General features: G+C 39.9%; 2 protein-coding genes across 5 annotated transcripts in view; one reads left to right on the top strand and one right to left on the bottom strand.

The window, feature by feature from the left end:
• The window catches only part of G3BP2 (G3BP stress granule assembly factor 2), a 91,384-nt gene extending 87,349 nt beyond the window's left edge, over positions 1 to 4,035 (bottom strand). Inside the window, exons 1-2 of one of the 3 annotated variants that reach the window (XM_055588820.1) lie at positions 3,816 to 4,035; positions 3,597 to 3,716 (exon numbers count right to left, since the gene is read on the bottom strand). The gene's annotated coding sequence lies outside the window, so the exon portion shown is untranslated. The remainder of the gene's footprint in view (positions 1 to 3,596; positions 3,717 to 3,815) is intronic. The other 2 variants (XM_055588819.1, XM_055588822.1) reach the window with 2 other exon arrangements.
• Positions 4,036 to 4,155: 120 nt separating this feature from the next.
• Positions 4,156 to 19,485, top strand: part of USO1 (USO1 vesicle transport factor) — a 79,729-nt gene continuing 64,399 nt past the window's right edge. For both annotated transcript variants that reach the window (XM_055588814.1, XM_055588815.1), the window contains exon 1: positions 4,156 to 4,420. In XM_055588814.1, coding sequence (XP_055444789.1) covers positions 4,355 to 4,420 — 66 coding nt within the window. In that variant the 5' untranslated portion in view covers positions 4,156 to 4,354. The remainder of the gene's footprint in view (positions 4,421 to 19,485) is intronic.

Consider the following 19,485-nt stretch of genomic DNA (forward strand, 5'->3'; position numbering starts at 1 on the left):
GAAGGACTGTAGCTGAAGCTGAAGCTCCTGATGTGAAGAGCTGACTCATTGGAAAAGACCTTGATGCTGGGAAAGATTGAAGGCAAAGTAGAAGGACGTAGGATGAGATGGTTAGATAGCATCACTGACTCGATGGACATGAATTTGGGCAAACTCTGGGAGACAGTGGAGGACAGAGGAGCTTGGCATGCCACAGGCCATGAGGTCAAAAAGAATTGGATGTGACTTAGCAAATGAATAACAATAACAATCTTTTTTCTCTTTCTCTGAGGTACACTTGATGGCATCTTAGATCTGATGAAATACAGAAAAATTATATACATATATATAAGAATAAAGTAAGACGGATAAGGACTACAGAGGACCATAAGCAGTGCAGAGGAAGAAGGAGTATGGGGAGATGGCAACTTAAGAACAGTCAGGAGAGACCCAAGTAACATTTACATGTGCATCCATGCACAGTTGTGTCTGACTCTATGCGATCCCATAGACTTAGTCCGCCAGGCTCCTCTGTCCATGGAATTCTCCAGGCAAGAATAATGGAGGGGGTGCCGTTCCCTTCTCCAGGGGATCTTCCCTACCCAGGAATAGACCCCAGGTCTCCTGCATTACAGGTAGAGTCTTTACCGTCTGAGCCACCAGGGAAGCCCAAGTAACATCTGAGCAGACTTAAGTAAGGTGAAGGCAGTGAGGCATTTCTCTATGTGGGTAGAGGAGCAGGCATCCAAAACACAGCAAAGATAAGCACAAAGGCCATGAGGGGAGATCAAGTTTCAGAAACCTAAGGAAGCCAGTGTTGCTGGAGTGGAGGGACTAAAGCAGGAAGTGAGTGAGGTCAGGGAGACAACAGAGAGGCCAGATTACACAGGGACTTGTAGACCACCTCTCTATTTAGTGCATGATCATTGTCTTGAGTCTAGAGAGGTCAGACAGGGTAGTACATAAGAGCACAGGCTTTGGAGTCAGATTACCGATTTATGTTCCAGCTCTGCCACTTTCTACCTATATGACATCAAGCAAGTTACTCTCTGTCCCTGTTTTGTCACGGGAAAAATAGGGCTAATAACATTATTCAGTTCATAAGGTTGTTGGGAGAATTAAGCAATTTATTTCTTGTAAAGTCCTTTGAATAGTCTAGCAAAGAAAGAGCACAAGTGTATTTGATACTGTTGTTATTGATTGGTTCTGAATGTCAATTACTGCTTCATCATTATCAATTTATTTTGCTGTGTGTTATTTGGTTAATGAATAAAATTTAATGCAAAATTTTATCAACAATATTTTTGAACCCTGACTTTTCCAGTAACTAGTCTTTAAAAACCTGTATGTGACTGATACATTTTAAACACAAATTATCACCTCCACTCATCCTCCAAACCAGGTATGGACAAAACTCCACCGCATTACCACCACCCTCAACCAATCTTGTGTAATGATATTTCATTGTTATTGTTGAGTTTGCTATAGAAAATAAGAAAGGATGAGGAAAGTGGGCCACTGAAGACAGCCACTGAGCTAGGGGATTGGAAGCAAGCAAATCTAAAAATGAATTTCAAATCAATGAGTTTTGTTAATTGTTCTGTTCTCAGAAAAATCACTTTTATTTACCCAAGTTAACATTTTGAAAACTGAAAGTTACTCAGTTGCGTCTGACTCTGCAACCACACGGACTATACAGTCCATGGAATTCTCCATGCCAGAGCACTGGAGTGGGTAGCCTTTCCGTTCTCCAGGGAATCTTTCCAATCCAGGGATCAAACCCAGGTCTCCTCTGCATTGCAGGCAGATTCTTTACCAGTTGAGCCATGAATTATATGTATTTTAATGATTTGTGGCACTCTTCCATTGAATATTTAGATTTATAAAAGTGAGAAGTATAATGGCAAAAGTCGGGCAGTCACAATTTTTTCATGTTTTCTTTTCCTTTATTTAAGAAATGGTTCTTGAGCATCTGCTATACTCACTGAAATTTAAAACAAAGCAGGGCATTTTGGAAAGGTTGGTGCCTTAAAACGATTCTGCTAAAATGTGAAGGCACTGCTTTTTATTACCAAATAAAACATGTAATAGACATCCATGAGCCCCACTCCATCTCAGAGCTTTACCCCTAGAGTGAGGAGAGGCTCAGGGAGGGGCGAGACTTAAGGACTAGATGAGGTTCTTTGCAGATATTACTTGGTAATAAAAATGCTGAGCATTTATTGGTTACTTTTTTTAGGCTGCAAGGAAATGCCCTGGTGGAAAATGTCTAAAGCAAACTGTCAAGTATCCAGTTTTAAAACAGAGGACAATGCTTAGTGTACAATTTTTTTGGCAGTATGATCCCCACTGTTCTCCAACTCACAGAAGCTTAAAACCTTGGCACGAAACTGCACCATAGGCTTTGTGATATGTGTTATCTGCAAACCCACCTTACAAATGAAAAAAAGGACCTTCCTCCTCATCATTATATTCATATATCCTTTAATGCTTTCTTCATGTATCTATCAATATCACCTTTTATGGGACAATGCTAAGCCACAGAGATATAAAAATGAATAACACATTCTGCCATTAACAGTCTGGCTCAGGAGGCATTTACTGAGAGCTTCCCACATTATCAACAACTGCAAAGGAATAGCATATACACATGTATCTAGATTTCAGGGAGAGCTTTCTGAAGATACCAAAGTTAAATTTTAAGGAACTAGCAGGAGTTTCCTTGATGAAGTGGAGGGAGGGGAAGGACATATCCAGGCATATATCCAGAGTATGTGGGGGAGGCAGGAGCTGAAAAAACAGGCAAGAGCCAGAACATAACAGGCCTATACATCAAGCTAAGGAGTTTGGATTTTATTTTGGGGTGAATGGGCAACAACCAGAGGATTTTCAGACGAGGACTAACGTGGACAGATGTTTTGTCATTGTCAGGCTCACCCAAGAGTGGACTTGGGTGACTGGAAGAAACCCAAGGCTTAAATGCTGACAAACTAGTTAGGAAGCTATTGCCCGTAATCTTGGTGAAAAATGATAAGAACATAAACCATGTCAGGCAGAGAGCATGGAGAGCAGAGACCTACTTGAGAAACAGTCTATAAATAGGCATGACAGGATTTGACTACTGGACATGTGGGGGTGAAATCCAGAGTTTCAGATTCCTCCCAGCTTCCTCCTTCCAGCTCAGGCAATTATTTGGCTAGTGGTACTAATGAACGTGGCAGGGCACATGAAAGAAGCATACTGATTTTTTTTTTAAGGAAGGATGGGGAGTCTGAGACCTGTGGGGCATCCAAGGGGAGTGGTGTATGAATCAGTTATAACTAGACTCTGCGCTTTTACGTTCAAGACATTGACAAGACTACTCCATAAGCATGTGTATCTGGCACTCTCATTTCGAAAGAAACAAGGCATACCGATTTGAAAAACGAATATTTTTCTTGCTAACCGGCCCCCCCCCACACACACACACGCTGAAAACGTAGGAGTTTAGCGTTAATAACAAAACATCATGTTCCCTGCTGCCAAACTGACACTGCAGATCAAAGTATTTTCTCTAGTAAGCCAAAAGCAGGGTTGGATTGGTTTCTTACTCACACCCCTAGAAAATAGCGGTGTACCTGGTGTTTAGATCCAGGAATTCCTTTTAGCAGGTTGGAAGAGCAAAAGCTGAGAAATGCGCCCTCCCGTGGCAATGGAATGAGGGGGCTCAAGTACCCTTTTTTTCACCAAACAAAGCCCTGTAAAGAAATGCAATTTGCGGGGATGAGAAGGCCACAAAGCTCGTACTGCTATACCGCAAAACCAAATGAACCCTCCCAGAGGCCGGGACCCCTTACCTGTCACGTCGGCCGAAGGAAAATTTCACTTTCGACTCAACAAAATACAACCCCAGACTTGACAGCTTGCAGTAAGTCCCGCCCGGCAACAATTAAACACCTTGCAAGCCAAAATGCGTACAAAATCCGTAAGGTCCCCTGCCGGCAGGGCCGGGCTCGGACCACGTGGGTGGTTGAGGCCAGCAGGAGGCACCAGCCGAAGGCGGGAGTGGGAGGTGTGTTCTTACGGGGGAGGGTGGAGCCTGCGCAGTGGGCGGGGCTTGGGAGGACCCGGGCTACCAGCCTCCTCTCGCCTACTTTCCCCCTTTGCCTTCGCCCTTCGAGCCGCCACGTAACGCCACGTCGCCGCGCATGCGCATCTCAACTGGTGGCGGACGCTGTTTCCGGGCTTAGGGGGCTAGAGCGGCCGCCGAGTAGGCTGTGGCGGTGGCGGCCGGGGAGTGCAAAGTGCAGGCTTGGGGGTCAGACCTTGCGGAGGACAGGGGAAGTTATCTCTTCTTTCCCGAAAAGGCCGGTAGAGCCCGCGGCTGAGCGGCAAGATGAATTTCCTCCGCGGGGTTATGGGGGGTCAGAGTGCCGGACCCCAGCACACAGAAGCCGAGACGGTGAGAGGAGCGGCGGGTCCGGGACTTGGGAAGGGTCCGGGCAGAAACCGGGACGGAGGACATAGGGGCCCGGAGGTCATCCCCTGCGCGTCACCGTGGGCCGGGAGTCTACATGCCGCCTCCCCTTTTGCCCCCGTGCCTCTCTTCCTCTCCTGAAACCCGCAAGTTATTCCCTCACACCCGCAGCGCAACCCGCAGCGCGGCGGCTTGGCCCTGATGACAGCAACCGCGCCCGGGAGCTCCGCAGGCCGCTTAGTGGTGGTCCGCGGTGGTACCGCCGGGAAAGGCATCCGTCCTGGGCAGAAGTGGCCCGACCTGCCTCCCACGCCCTGGGGCCACGGGCCTGTCCCTCCCGTTTCGCCAGTGTCTTCACTGGCGGTGATTAACTAAAGTCCACCTCCCTCGCAGTCTGGAATGGGGCTTTGAGGAAGACTGCAGGAAGGTTTAAAACCCAGCAGTTGACCAAAGCAAGTGGCTAAGAAAAATACGATAGTTTGGGTCACAAAGCCACCTGCCCCCTGCCCCTTCAACTGGAGGCAGGTCGTTCTTCCAGGTATCATTAGTTCGGACCCCGTTTTTCAGCCTCACCTACTATTTGGGAAATACTCGCTTGGACGTTGTGGGGATCTTTCGCGCTGAAAATGCTTTGGGAACACGCGTCCCTTCCATTCTCCCCATTCAGAAGTCTGAACTCGTGGTAACAGGATTTGCAGCGTCACTTTAAAAAAATTGTTAGCTACTCAACACAGTTTTTGATAAGTTGGTTCGATTTTAGGTTTAGGATAAATCTCGAAGTTTGGTTAGTGTCTGTTAGGAATAAGTGTATGACCTTTTTTTTTTTTTTAACTATTGGTTTGAGGGTAATTTTAGGTCTACAAAAAAGTGACAAAGTATGACATTGTAAAAGTAAACTGTGGTTAGTATTCGTAGACACTACTGGATTGTCTATGAACGTTGATCCTATGTTCTGTGTTACTAGCATCCTGAAGGTTCAGTAATGGCTTTCATTTGTCAGGCTCTTACCTTATGCTGGGTACTGTGTTCTTTGTAGTTTACATTTTCATTCTCCTTAGATCCCCAACCACCTTGCAGGATAGGTGATAGTATCCTCACTTTACAAATGAAAACTTGAGGCTTAGAGAAGTGAAGTCACTTGACCTAAGTCACACTGCTAGTAATGGAGCTAGGATTCAACCAAAGCTTGCCTTACATCAAAGCCTAGACTTTATTGCTGATGTCTGCATTTTAATACATATCTGGGAATTTTGGAAATTTATGTAATTATTAAAATTCATGTCATCTGAGTTAGAGCTGTTTAAAGCAGAAGCTGAAAGCTGGTGAATCTGCTTTCCTTCATTTGAAAATCAGGAGATTTCACACACGGTCACGTGCACACACACATACGTGCACACATACACATGCTCTAATCAGATTACCATAGTCAGCCCACCTCTTCAGCTTTTGTTCAGGTATTTTATATTTTTGTTTGAGGCACCAGGTTTTAAAGTGTGGTTTATTAGAACTTGATTTTAATCCTTGCCTTCCACCTCTCATTAGATTGAACAGGCAAGAGATGACTAATACCCTATGAGTAAAATCAGAAAAATGCCTACTCTGATGGGTGTATTGAGGATTAAGTGAAATAAAAAATGGAAAGAAACTAGCACTTAGTATGTGTTCAATAAAAGCTAAGTTTTTATTACTTCTTTTTTTTTTTTTTTCTTTTTTGGCTGTGCCATGCAACATGTGTGATCTTAGTACCCAGGCCAGAGACTAAACCTGTACCCCCTGCCTTGGGAGCTTGGGGTCTTAACCCCTGAACTGCCAGGGAGGTCCCTTATTACATGTTTTCAGGGAAAGAATACTTTCTTTCTTTTTTTTTTTTTTTTTGTTATAGTCAGTCTTGTCACAATGTCCTCTCCAGAAAAGATGGTGTACAACTAATTGAATATAGGATTTTAAAGCTGAAAGGCCCTTTGCACATCATCCAGGTGGAACCCCATCATTTTACAAGTTAGGAGACTGACGCACAAAGCACTGAAGCCACTTGCACAGTAATGCAGAGCTGAGACTAGAGCACTTTGATCTTGCCATAGTGAATGGAACAACATAGCTTTTATATCATGATTTCAAAGTGAAACTGGAATCACTTGTGTATCATGTATATATAAACTGAAAGGGAAGTGGGGGGCCCTTGTTCTTGCCTAACCTTGAACGTGTATATCAAAATTGGAAAACCAATATCTTCTGATGAGAATTAATAGTTTACTCTGAGTTACTATTTTATTTCACCATCTCATTCCATCAGGAAGAGTAATTGGTATACAGGGTCATAAGTCACTAATTTAGGAGTATTTATAGAGCATTGGTAGACTGTTGGTATAATATTAGATCTTTTAATTGCTGATTTGATGTGACCTGGATATTCTAGTTGCCAGAGCTTAGAATTTCTAACTTCTGCTTTATCGGTATTTTGTAGTTTTGTCCATTTCTGCAAAATTATATTATTTCCATTGTGGTTTCCCTTCTTTCTTGCTTTTCTGATCTTTTCCAGTGGAAAGCCTCTTTTCATTGTCTTAAGTTCTACCTCTCCTTCAAAAATCCATCATGGATCCCTTCCCTAATTTGCACCCCTTATTTTTCCATCCACTAAACTGCAGATAATATTTCTCCTCTGATTAATCTTCAGATTAACTAGATTGTGCATTTCTTAGACTTTCTACCCTTTATATCTGCCCCATCTCTTCTAGACTCTTAAGCATCTTTGGTACAGTGTTCATATATATTTTAATCTGTTTTTCCATAGTAGTACTCAATATTTGTTAAATCATTTTTTACGGTATTATGAAAGAAATCACAGGTCTATAATCATAGCAACTGCAAATTACTAGGTGTTAAAACAATACTTTTTAAAGACTGTAGGAATCAAAGTTCTGAAATGATTGAAATTCATTATGTCAAACTTTTTACTTCAGGGATTTTTCAGATTTGCTGTGCTTTGACTGCTTTCCTGCTTTTCCTTAACTCATATTTCTTCTAAATGTTTGAGTTGTATCATTGATTGTATGGTACCTAGCTTTTCATACTCAGGTAACAGTAACTTTGGACTGGTATTAAGATGTTCTCTAGAAACAAAGTAGTAAATATTTATGTTTATATCATATGATAGTCAATAATTCTATAAAGTTTGAAATATTTTAAGTCTGGAGTTTCATTCACATTAAACCTTTCATATTTCATAGAGTCAAATAGTTTTTAATTTGATTTCTCTTTTTTACTTCAGTAGAGAAAGGCAGTAACTGATTTCTGATGATTAAAGCCTCCTTAGCCTTGGCATACTTTGCTAGGTCCAGATAAACACTGATTATAGTAAATATCCTACTCATTTGTTTGAGTGCTTGTGCTAAGTGCTGTGTCACCTCAGTCCTGTCCAACTCTTTGTGACCCAATGGACTGGTAACCCACCAGGCTTTTCTGTCCATGGGATTCTCCAGGCAAGAATACCAGAGTGGGTTGCAGTGCCCTCCTCCAGGGGATCTTCCTGACCCAGGAATTGAACCTTCATCTCTTAAGTCTCCTGCATTGGTAGACAGGTTCTTTACTACTAGTTCAAACTGGGAAGCCCTTTTGAGAGCTCAGACATGCTTAATTTTCCATCTACCTTCCAACTAATGTCTTCTTCTTTTTTTTTTTTTTGAAGATGAGTTTCTTGCAAATTCCAAGAAAAATGTTAACTATTTGTGATGATAAATCATAGGGGTGGGGTTCTCTTCTCAAATTGTGTCCCAAAACATGAAAGCTGCAAAAGTACAGAAAAGATATGTAGAATTACTGTACTGCTAAAGTATCTTTTTTTAGATCAGACTTTGGTCAGCTGACTTGAAAAGCAAAAGGGCTATATGGACACAGCTGTAGTTTCTTTTAATAAAAATTGTTATTAAGGAATGTGCACTTAAATTTAGACATAGTTTTGGTTTAGTCGAGCACATTATATACCACGTTACTATAAAATGTGTAGCCTGAAACTCCTATATCTGGATTCATGGTTCATATTCTGTATTAATAACCCAGTCAGTGTTGGAACTGGTATGTGTTTTCTCTCTTAGCTCTCTTACAATAACAGTATCAGAGAAAGCCATAATAATGATTTGTGTTTTGATCACTATACCCAACCAAAGATGTCTCATATTCTTTAAAAGTAGTGCCTACTGAAAACTATATGGCTTTCTTGAAGGTTAATTATGTAGAGTATTTGTATCATTTAAAATTTACATATCAAAAGGTGTCCCAAAGAATGTGAGTAGCTGTAGTTGAAAGGATTTTGTTACTAAAGACATATCCTGTGTGATGGTCAAAAACAAACAAAAAACCTGATATTTGTACAAGGTTTATTAAATAGACAGTATGTTACACTTTCAAATATGTTCAAGATAGAGTTAGAAAGTAAGTTGTGTTTGCCAAATCTAATTGATCATATCCTTTTTCTCCCTCCAGGAAACCATGTAGGTCTAGTGTTTTGAGAACATATATTGGATAAAATGTTCCAGGATAAATTTTTTAAAGGAATGCTGCATTTAAAATAGAAGCCCTTCGTTATCATCAACTTTATAGAGTTCATGAACTCTTGCCCTTTGGGTAACCTAAAAGACTAAATAATTCTTGATGTTTTATGATTTATAATTGTAATCACTTGAATTATCTTTTAGAAGAGAATATAAGAATTTCTTATGTAAATTTGTCTTTTTGTACATGTTCCTCGTATTATTTATACTGCTTTGTCTGGATTTTCTGTTGTAGATATCCTAGAAAAGGCATGCTTATTTATATTTTTATACCTCAGGCAGAAATGCCATAAACTCTGTATAAAAAGTCACAAATTTTTATAATTTATAAAATTTATAATTAAAGTTTATAATTTTAGTTTATAATTTGGAAACTTATATACTGTTAGACTTTGAAATGCTAGCATTTGTGATAGGTTATTTGTTAGACAAGTTTCAGTATGATGCCTTGCTTAAAAGCGTGTGCTTTTGGAAAACAGGTAATTTCTTAGAGAAAGCATGGAGAATACATGAAGCAGTATATTATGTTGGCTAACTTATTAGTAATTGTAATGGAAATAGATTGTGTTAGGTTTATGGATTGATCTGAAAAGAGACTATTGTTTGACTTTGTAATCCCCCCCCACCCACTTTAAGATTGAAACAGTTCAGATCATCTGAAGATAAGTCTGGCTCTTGCTTTTTTTTTTGTAAAATCTTCTCAGTGATAGAATTTGTTTTAAAACAAATTTCTGGCTCTTTCTGTAATCAAAACCAGTAACTTTTTATTTCATTAAAACAAATCGAATTGATGGTTGATTAGCATGAATTAAATTGAAGAAAGTAGGGAAAACCACTAGACCATTCAGGTATGACCTAAATCAAATCGCTTATGATTATACAGTGGAAGTGAGAAATAGATTTAAGGGCCTAGATCTTATAGATAGAGTGCCTGATAAGCTATGGAATGAGGTTTGTGACATTGTACAGGAGACAGGGATCAAGACCATCTCCATGGAAAAGAAATGCAAAAAAGCAAAATGTCTGTCTGGGGAGGCCTTACAAATAGCTGTGAAAAGAAGAGAAGCGAAAAGCAAAGGAGAAAAGGAAAGATATAAACATCTGAATGCAGAGTTCCAAAGAATAGCAAGAAGAGATAAGAAAGCCTTCTTCAGCGATCAATGCAAAGAAATAGAGGAAGACAACAGAATGGGAAAGACTAGAGATCTCTTCAAGAAAATCAGAGATACCAAAGGAACATTTCATGCAAAGATGGGCTCGATAAAGGACAGAAATGGTATGGACCTAACAGAAGCAGAAGATGTTAGGAAGAGATGGCAAGAATACACAGAAGAACTGTACAAAAAAGATCTTCATGACCCAGATAATCACGATGGTGTGATCACTGACCTAGAGCCAGACATCTTGGAATGTGAAGTCAGGTGTGCCTTAGAAAGCATCACTACGAACAAAGCTAGTGGAGGTCATAGAATCCCAGTTGAGCTATTCTAAATCCTGAAAGATGATGCTGTGAAAGTGCTGCACTCAATATACCAGCAAATTTGGAAAACTCAGCAGTGGCCACAGGACTGGAAAAGGTCCGTTTTCATTCCAATCCCAAAGAAAGGCAATGCCAAAGAATGCTCAAACTACCACACAATTGCACTCATCTCACACGCTAGTAAAGTAATGCTTAAAATTCTCCAAGCCAGGCTTCAGCAATATGCGAACCGTGAACTTCCTAATGTTCAAGCTGGTTTTAGAAAAGGCAGAGGAACCAGAGATCAAATTGCCAACATCCGCTGGATCATGGAAAAAGCAAGAGAGTTCCAGAAGAACATCTGTTTCTGCTTTATTGACTATGCCAAAGCCTTTGACTGTGTGGATCACAATAAACTGTGGAAAATTCTTCAAGAAATGGGAATACCAGACCACCTGATCTGCCTCTTGAGAAATTTGTATGCAGGTCAGGAAGCAACAGTTAGAACTGGACATGGAACAACAGACTGGTTCCAAATAGGAAAAGGAGTTCATCAAGGCTGTATATAGTCACCCTGCTTATTTAACTTACATGCAGAGTACATCATGAGAAATGCTGGACTGGAAGAAACACAAGCTGAAATCAAGATTGCCAGGAGAAATATCAATAACCTCAGATATGCAGATGACACCACCCTTATGGCAGAAAGTGAAGAGGAACTAAAAAGCCTCTTGATGAAGGTGAAAATGGAGAGTGAAAAAGTTGGCTTAAAGCTCAACATTCAGAAAACGAAGATCATGGCATCTGGTCCCATCACTTCATGGGAAACAGATGGGGAAACAGTGGAAACAGTGTCAGACTTTATTTTTCTGGGCTCCAAAATCACTACAGATGGTGACTGCAGCCATGAAATTAAAAGATGCTTACTCCTTGGAAGGAAAGTTATGACCAACCTAGATAGCATATTGAAAAGCAGAGACATTACTTTGCCAACAAAGGTCCATCTAGTCAAGGCTATGGTTTTTCCAGTGGTCATGTATGGATGTGAGAGTTGGACTGTGAAGAAGGCTGAGCGCCGAAGAATTGATGCTTTTGAACTGTGGTGTTGGAGAAGACTCTTGAGAGTCCCTTGGACTGCAAGGAGAGCCAACCAGTCCATTCTGAAGGAGATCAGCCCTGGCATTTCTTTGGAAGGAATGATGCTAAAGCTGAAACTCCAGTACTTTGGCCACCTCATGCAAAGAGTTGACTCATTGGAAAAGACTCTGATGCTGGGAGGGATTGGGGGCAGGAGGAGAAGGGGACAACAGAGGATGAGATGTCTGGATGGCATCACTGACTCAATGGACATGAGTCTGAGTGAACTTCGGGAGTTGGTGATGGACGGGGAGGCCTGGCATGCTGCGATTCATGGGGTCGCAAAGAGTCGGACACGACTGAGCAACTGATCTGATCTGATCTGATCTAGCATGAATTATTTTAGTCCTGTAGTTGTAGTTAGGGAAGTTCTCTCCAAAGAAGTTATAACTGTGTTTTAAACCTCATGAAGGCAAAGTTATATCAAATAAGTTGGGGGATTTCCCTGGCAGTCTCATAGTTAAGACTCTGTGCTTCCAGTGCAGGGGGTACAGGTTCCATCCCTGGTTGGGGAATTAAGATCCTATATGCATAGCAGCCAAAAAAATTTTTTTAAAAAGGAAGGAAAGAAAAGAAAAAAGTTGGTATTAGGTGCTTGATAAGTATCTGTTGAATAAATGATTGAATGGTTGAATTTTATTTTTTTGAATTGACATTACTGACTTTCATTTTCACGTGTCAGTTAAATAGTTACTGAATACTAGAAAATATGAATTTCTATTAGGAATTGTGAAAAAATATTGCAAACTGCTTTATGTCAGAGTCCTTTAAACGTACCTCAGCATCCTAGTTTTATGGTATCTTCTCTTTTTCCTGTCTTAATTCTCAGTGATTTCTTATTTTCATATTCCTCATCTCAAATTTTTTTTCCCTATTCATTCCTTTTCCTTTTGCTTCTTTTTTGGTCTCTTTTGTGTATCACTGAGTAAAAATAAACTATTAGTAAACAAATTTTCACTATTAGTAAACAACAAGCAAACAAATTCAGATTATGCTGTGCTTTCGTGCTGTGTCCAACTCTTACGATCCCATGGACTGTAGCCCACTAGGATCCTCTGTCCATGGAATTTTCCAGGCAAGAATATTGAAGTGGGTTGCTATTTGCTTCTCTAGGGTATTTTCCTGATCCAAGGATTGAACCCCCATCTCCTACATTGGCAGGCAGATTCTTTACCACTGTGCCATAGGTTATGAGGTTGTAATTCTGTGACTATGCCCACTTTACCAGTTATTAATGGAATTTTTTGTCCTTTTCATATTTTTCTTGACAAATGAACTTGTGAATCTCACATGACAATCTCATCAGGCAAGAGTCCTGATACATAATCACCTCCATGAGCTACACGATGTTATACATATTATTTTACTAATTAGCCTTTTAATTTTATTATACAAAATGGCAAACAATACTAGTAAAGTTTAAGTCCTCTTTGACTACCATCTCCAATTTCAGTTCTGCTTCCTGAAATAACTACTATTCTTATTTTGGTATAAATCCTTCCACACGCTTATCATGCAGTATGGAATTATATATTTATATGAGCATGTTTATCTCTATTTCATAAATGATACACTGTTTATAGTGTTCTGGAGCTATCTTTTTCATTGGTATGTCTTGGAGATATAAAAACATGTTAAAACATAAAGCTACTTTATTATAAATTACTTAAGACACCGGATTTTTAGTTTTCTTAACTACGTACCCTCTTCTAAGAGACTATATCTTGATAACAAGAGTGAGTGGTCAATTGTTCAATTTTGTCTGACTCTTTTTCAATCCATGTCTAATTCATCACTGTAGTTATCTCTGAGAAAATCTAGTACCTAGTTAGCATAGTATGAATTCGTTGAAATACTGCTGTCTCTGAAGTTTTTCCTTCTTATTACTCCCTTCAATCCTTTTAAATAAAACTGTGGATTAAATTTTACTTATATGTATGTTTTCTTGTTAGAACTGGGTTTTTTGTTGTTGTTAATACATAGTACTCTGTTTAATGCAAGAATCACAATATCAAATCCCAACAGTGTCAGGTGGGCAATATCATTATTCAGTGAAGCAGGTCAGGTTAGAAAAGAGCAGAGAGGCCTGGGATGGAACTGAGCCTGCATATCCTGCCTTGAGAGTGTAACTAGTGTTCAGCTTCACCTAGTTGCTGCAGAGCTTAATGGTTTTAAATCCCATCTCCGTACTGTAAACACGTGTCTTTCTCACAACCTGTTTTGTGTCATGTGTTTTGCATTTTTGTGCTTTTTGTTGATTTCACAGTTAAAACTGGCCCCAAGTATAGTGCTGAGCTCTTACCTAGTGTTCCAAAGGATAAGGAAGTTGTGATGTGCTGAGAAAATATGTTTGTTAGATTAGCTTCCCTCAGGCATGAGTAATAGCACTTTTAGCTGTGAGTCCAGTGTTAATGAATCAAGATGTATATTGAGCAAGATGTCTTTAAACAGAAGCACACATTAAACAAGGTTATGTATTTGATCCAATGATGAAAATGTTACCAGAGGCTCATAAGATCCTAGGCCTGTATTTCCCTTAGGTACAGTGGTTCTGCTGTTGCTGCTGCTAAGTCACTTCAGTCGTGTCCAACTCTGTGTGACCCCATAGACGGCAGCCCACCAGGCTCCGCCGTCCCTGGGATTCTCCAGGCAGGAACACTGGAGTGGGTTGCCATTTCCTTCTCCAGTGCATGAAAATGAAAAGTGAAAGTGAAGTCGCTCAGTCGTGTCCGACTCTTTGCGACCCCATGGACTGCAGCATACCAGGCTCCTCTGTCCTTGGGATTTTCCAGGCAAGAGTACTGGAGTGGGGTGCCATTGCCTTCTCCGGTACAGTGGCTCAGTATCTGCCAGTTCAGTGTCCATGATAACTGTAGAGCATAACTATCAGGAATCACAAGCACCAGTTGTGTCAGAAAGTAGATGAACAGTGAGTCAGTCAGGTGATCTGTTAAAGCAGGTACTAGAATAAGAGCAAAGGCTGATATATTCTGGAAGTGTCTTTAAATGTTTCTGTTATTGAAGCACTAGTTGAAAACATGCTTATTAGAAATAATCCAAATCAATATATAGGCTCAAATGCCCCTTTCTTCTTCTCTCCACAATCTTATTTCCTGTTTCCAGGAGTAATCTCAGAGGAAGTTTTGTGTACATCCTTCCAGAGTGTTTGCTTTGCATTTACCAATGTTTATCACATAAATGAGTTTATTTATAAACTAAGATATTTATATTCACAGATATTTGATTTTTTTTTTTAATTTTAGCAGTAGGTGTTAGAATATTTCTATTTACTAATTAATGAACATAGTTGGGTCCCCACAGCAAGAGTTTGTTTTTTTTTTAATTAAAAGTTTCTTTGTTTCAAGTAAATAGGCTGAAATGTCTTTTTTGGTTGTTACCAGTATTCTGTGATATAACCTTACATGTATTGACTGTGCATTGACTTTTGAACAACACCAACCTTCTGCTCAGTGGAAAATCCTCCTGTAATTTATAGTTGTCTCTGTGTGTCCTTTGTTCCTCCATATCCTCAGATTTAATTGATTGAGAATCTATAGTATTTGCTGTTGAAAAAAATCCAAATATAAATGGACCTGCACAGCTCAGATCTGTTGTTCAAGGGTCAACCACATTTACATCTCTGTTGATTCAGGCAGTAAAATTCTGGGAAGGTCACTTGTTTCAAGTCCACAGAATGGTCATCTAAAATGTTGTGCCTTGGTAGTATGCTGTGATGAGTACTTTGCTAAAAGGCTTAGGGAAATATTTGACTTTTTACAAAAGTAGACCGGATTCATATTTTCTGTATTGTAACTCATTCTTTTGATCAATAATGGCAGCAAAATGTTACCTGAAAAGGAGCAAGGTAGCATTAAAATTTGTGGGATTTAAACTTGTAATTCCTTTGTAGGTAAGAGTATCAACTAGGATAACAGCCTTTGACTAGTAAATTCATGCATTTTTCTTTAAATTACTAAGTGGCCTCATTGGTCAGTTTCTGAGAGAGTGAGTGAGTTGCTGGCAACGAAGTCCCTCACCTCAGGATCCCATTTGGGACACTGAATAAACATATTCTTCAGTTCTAAAATACTGTCCTTTTTTCTTCTGATGGTAAGGGCCTCTTTCACTCTGCTTCCCTGCTTTTCTGCTTGTTGTATTCTTGTTACCCGTAACCCACACGTCCACCAAATCCAAATCACTGCTTAACTTGAGGCCTTCTGACCGGCTGTGCTATCCAAAGCAGTATTGTCCTTCCAGTCTCTGTCTCATTTCTGTATAATCATTTCCTTCATCATACTAACTTTTCTATATATTTCTTACTTGTTTTTAATTTAGTCTGTTGTCTCCTTGCTTTTATAGTCTCATTTGAGTAGGTACCTTCTAAAGTGATCCACTGCTGTTTTCCCAAAATAGAATTTTGCAGGCCCCAGCAAAATATTAAGCAATTTAGCAGTATTTCTCAAACTGACTGTGGTGAAGGACCAGTGGATTGGTTTCCCCACGCCCCCTGATTTCCAATTCATCACAGACCAATACTTTTGTAAAACATAGTAAAAATGGATTGCTAGGAAAAATGAAATGACAACACAGACGCTCATACTCATGAACATATAATATACAAGCCTAGTTTTTTAAAATTAAACAACCATAAATGTAACCTGTTGTTACAGAAGTTGCTAATTTATAGTCTTAGTTTCTTTCTTTTTTATTGAAGTATACTTGATTTATAATATGTTTCAGGTGTACGATGTAGTGGTTTGATATTTTTGTACATTACAAAATGTCTAGTTACCATCTGTCACTATACAAAGCTACTGCAATATTATTGACTATATTCCCTCTGCTGTACATTATATCTCTGTGACTTATTTTATAACTGCACCTCATCTCCCTCACTGTTTTACTCATCCGTCATGCCTTCGCTTAGTCCAGTTTCTGAATTTACCTTGTCACAAACACAACTCTGTGGTTGCACTGACCATGGCTCCCATGAGGGTAGCAGCACTCTACAACAGTTTTTGAATGAATAAATGAATCACCAACTTCAAAATTATGGCACCGAGTTCTTCAGACTCTGTCATTCCCAATCCTTTAACCTTACCGAAGCTAGAATATTCTGAGATATTGAAGAGTGATTGCTGATTCATGTCAAACTTCAGCTAGCTTATTCACTGATGTTTTTTGATTCTCTGAATCTTTTCTTTTTCCTAATAAGAGAGACATTTGAATACATACTTGTTGAAGGAAAAGCTGTAGACGTATGTAAAGTGAAAAATGAAAGTCCTCCAGGAATGGGCATTGAAGGTACTTCTGTCTTGTTCCTTTTCTATTACGGTGCTGGAGTGGTTGTTCTCGTAATTATGAATGCACATGTGCATGTATTGCCCAAGGACGAAATGCTAGAAGTTGAATTCTAAACAGTAGCTGTTTCAGACATTTTATTCTTTCTTCTCAAGCCTCTTGGCCTCTTAAATTCAGTTTTTTCAAGTATCCTTTTGCCTTATCTATCTCTACAGCTCTTTGCCCATTGTCTGCACCCAAATGTCTTTTTTTAAAAAACTTTACTTCATGTTTGTTATAATGAACTGACATATTTTCTGTAACCTCCTTCTGTTCCAGTTCATCTTTATTATCTCAGCCAGATTCTTTAAAAGTGAGTGTATTAATTTCTGAAGTACTTATATATGGTGCTGCCTTTTTCTTAAATACCTTACAGCTTCTGATTATAGCTTTTCCAACATAAAGCTTCAACTCCCTTGGAACAAGGGGCTATTCCATCTGTATGCTGGCTGGGCAGTTAAGGCCAAGGCTAATCAGGGTTGTTGGTGGGGTGTAGTGCTAGTGGAAGCATTTCACAGAAACTGCATTACCATGTTACCCTGTTCCAAGGAAGAAATCTTGCAATGCCTGTAGTTTGCAGCAGGTGCTCAGGCTCACATTTCCCTGCACAGTGTAAGATAAGTGTAAGGCAGTGTAAGAATAGTAGAAACAGCATGGGCTTTGGAGTGAGACCTCTATGGCTCAGTTAGAATCTGGACCATACCACCGAACTAGCAGTGTACTTTAGGGTGCATTTCTTCATCCCTGAACCTTAGTTTCCACTCCTGTAAAATGTCTTACAAGTTTAGGTATTGGATCAGCTACTATAAGAGAGGTCTAACCAGGACAAGAGTTTGTGTCTTTCTCCAATAAAAGTCCCATTAGAAGGTGATCCCTTAAGTAGGTTAGTTATGCTCCTCAGGGTGGTCCAGGGGCCCAGCTGCTGCTTTTTATCTTGTTCTGCCATCCCCTACGATAGTGTCTTGTTGAAGATGCTTCACTAGCATCAGGTTCAAGTCCCAGGCTGAGGGAAGGAGAAAGAGAAATGAGCATATAGCTTCCTTTTAGGGACATGACTTGGAAGGTGCAGCTCACTGACCAGAAGGTCACTTTCTATGCTTTGGTGTAAGGAGAGCTTGGAAGGTCGTCTAGGTGGGCAGCCTTTGTGCCCAGCTAAAACACAGAGGGTTCTAATAACTCAAAGAAAAAAAGAATATAATGAACACAATTATACTGCATTTAGTTGGTGTTTCAAGTCAGGAATAAATAGAATAATGGCCTTTGAAATATTAAATGGTCTTTGAAGTATTTGAAATACTCTGAATAGGAGTTAAGTATATTTGTGCTACAGATTTTTTTCTTGGTAAATGCCAAAGCCTTTGACTGTGTGGATCACAATAAACTGTGGAAAATTCTGAAAGAGATAGGAATACCAGACCACCTGACCTGCCTCTTGAGAAACCCGTATGCAGGTCAGAAAGCAGCAGTTAGAACTGGACATGGAACAACAGACTGGTTCCAAATAGGGAAAGAAATACATCAAGGCTGTATATTGTCACCCTGCTTATTTAACTTCTATGCAGAGTACATCATGAGAAACGCTGGGCTGGAAGAAGCACAAGCTGGATTCAAGATTGCCGGGAGGAATATCAATAACCTCAGATATGCAGATGACACCACCCTTACGGCAGAAAGTAAAAAAGAATTAAAGAGCCATTGATGAAAGTGAAAGAGGAGACTGAAAAAGTTGGCTTAAAACTCAACATTCAGAAAACTGAGATCATGGCATCCAGTCCCATCACTTCATGGCAAATAGATGGGGAAACAGTGGCTGACTTTACTTTTGAGGGCTCCAAAAATCACTGCAGATGGTGATTGCAGCCATGAAATTAAAAGACACTTACTCCTTGGAAGGAAAGTTATGACCAACTTAGCATATTAAAAAGCAGAGACATTACTTTGTCAACAAAGGTTCATCTAGTCAAGGCTATGGTTTTTCCAGTGGTCGTGTATGGATGTGAGAGTTGGACTATAAAGAAAGCTGAGCGCTGAAGAATTGATGCTTTTGAACTGTGGTGTTGGAGAAGACTCTTGAGAGTCCCTTGGACTGCAAGGAGATCCAACCAGTCCATCGTAAAGGAAGAAGATCAGTCCTGGGTGTTCATTGGAAGGACTGATGTTGAAGCTGAAACTCCAATACTTTGGCCACCTGATGCGAAGAGCTGACTCATTGGAAAAGACCCTGATGCTGGGAAAGATTGAGGGCAGGAGGAGAAGGGGATGATAGAGGATAAGATGGTTGGATGGCACCACTGACTCGATGCATATGGGTTTGGGTGAACTCTGGGAGTTGGTGATGGACAGGGAGGCCTGGCGTGCTGCAGTTCATGGGGTCACAAAGAGTCGGACATGACTGAGTGACTGAACTGAAATGTCACCTAAAAAAAACAGACCTGTGTTTGACCTAAAATATGGCTAAGTCTTTGTAAGGTTTGAAACATATATAATAATTTCCTTTCATTTGGTTTCCACTATCTGTGAAAACTAGGAGCATAACACTTCATCTTGGAGAGATCACTTACTCAGAA

Source organism: Bubalus kerabau, chromosome 7 (genome assembly GCF_029407905.1).
Source record: "Bubalus kerabau isolate K-KA32 ecotype Philippines breed swamp buffalo chromosome 7, PCC_UOA_SB_1v2, whole genome shotgun sequence".
NCBI lineage: Eukaryota > Metazoa > Chordata > Mammalia > Artiodactyla > Bovidae > Bubalus > Bubalus kerabau.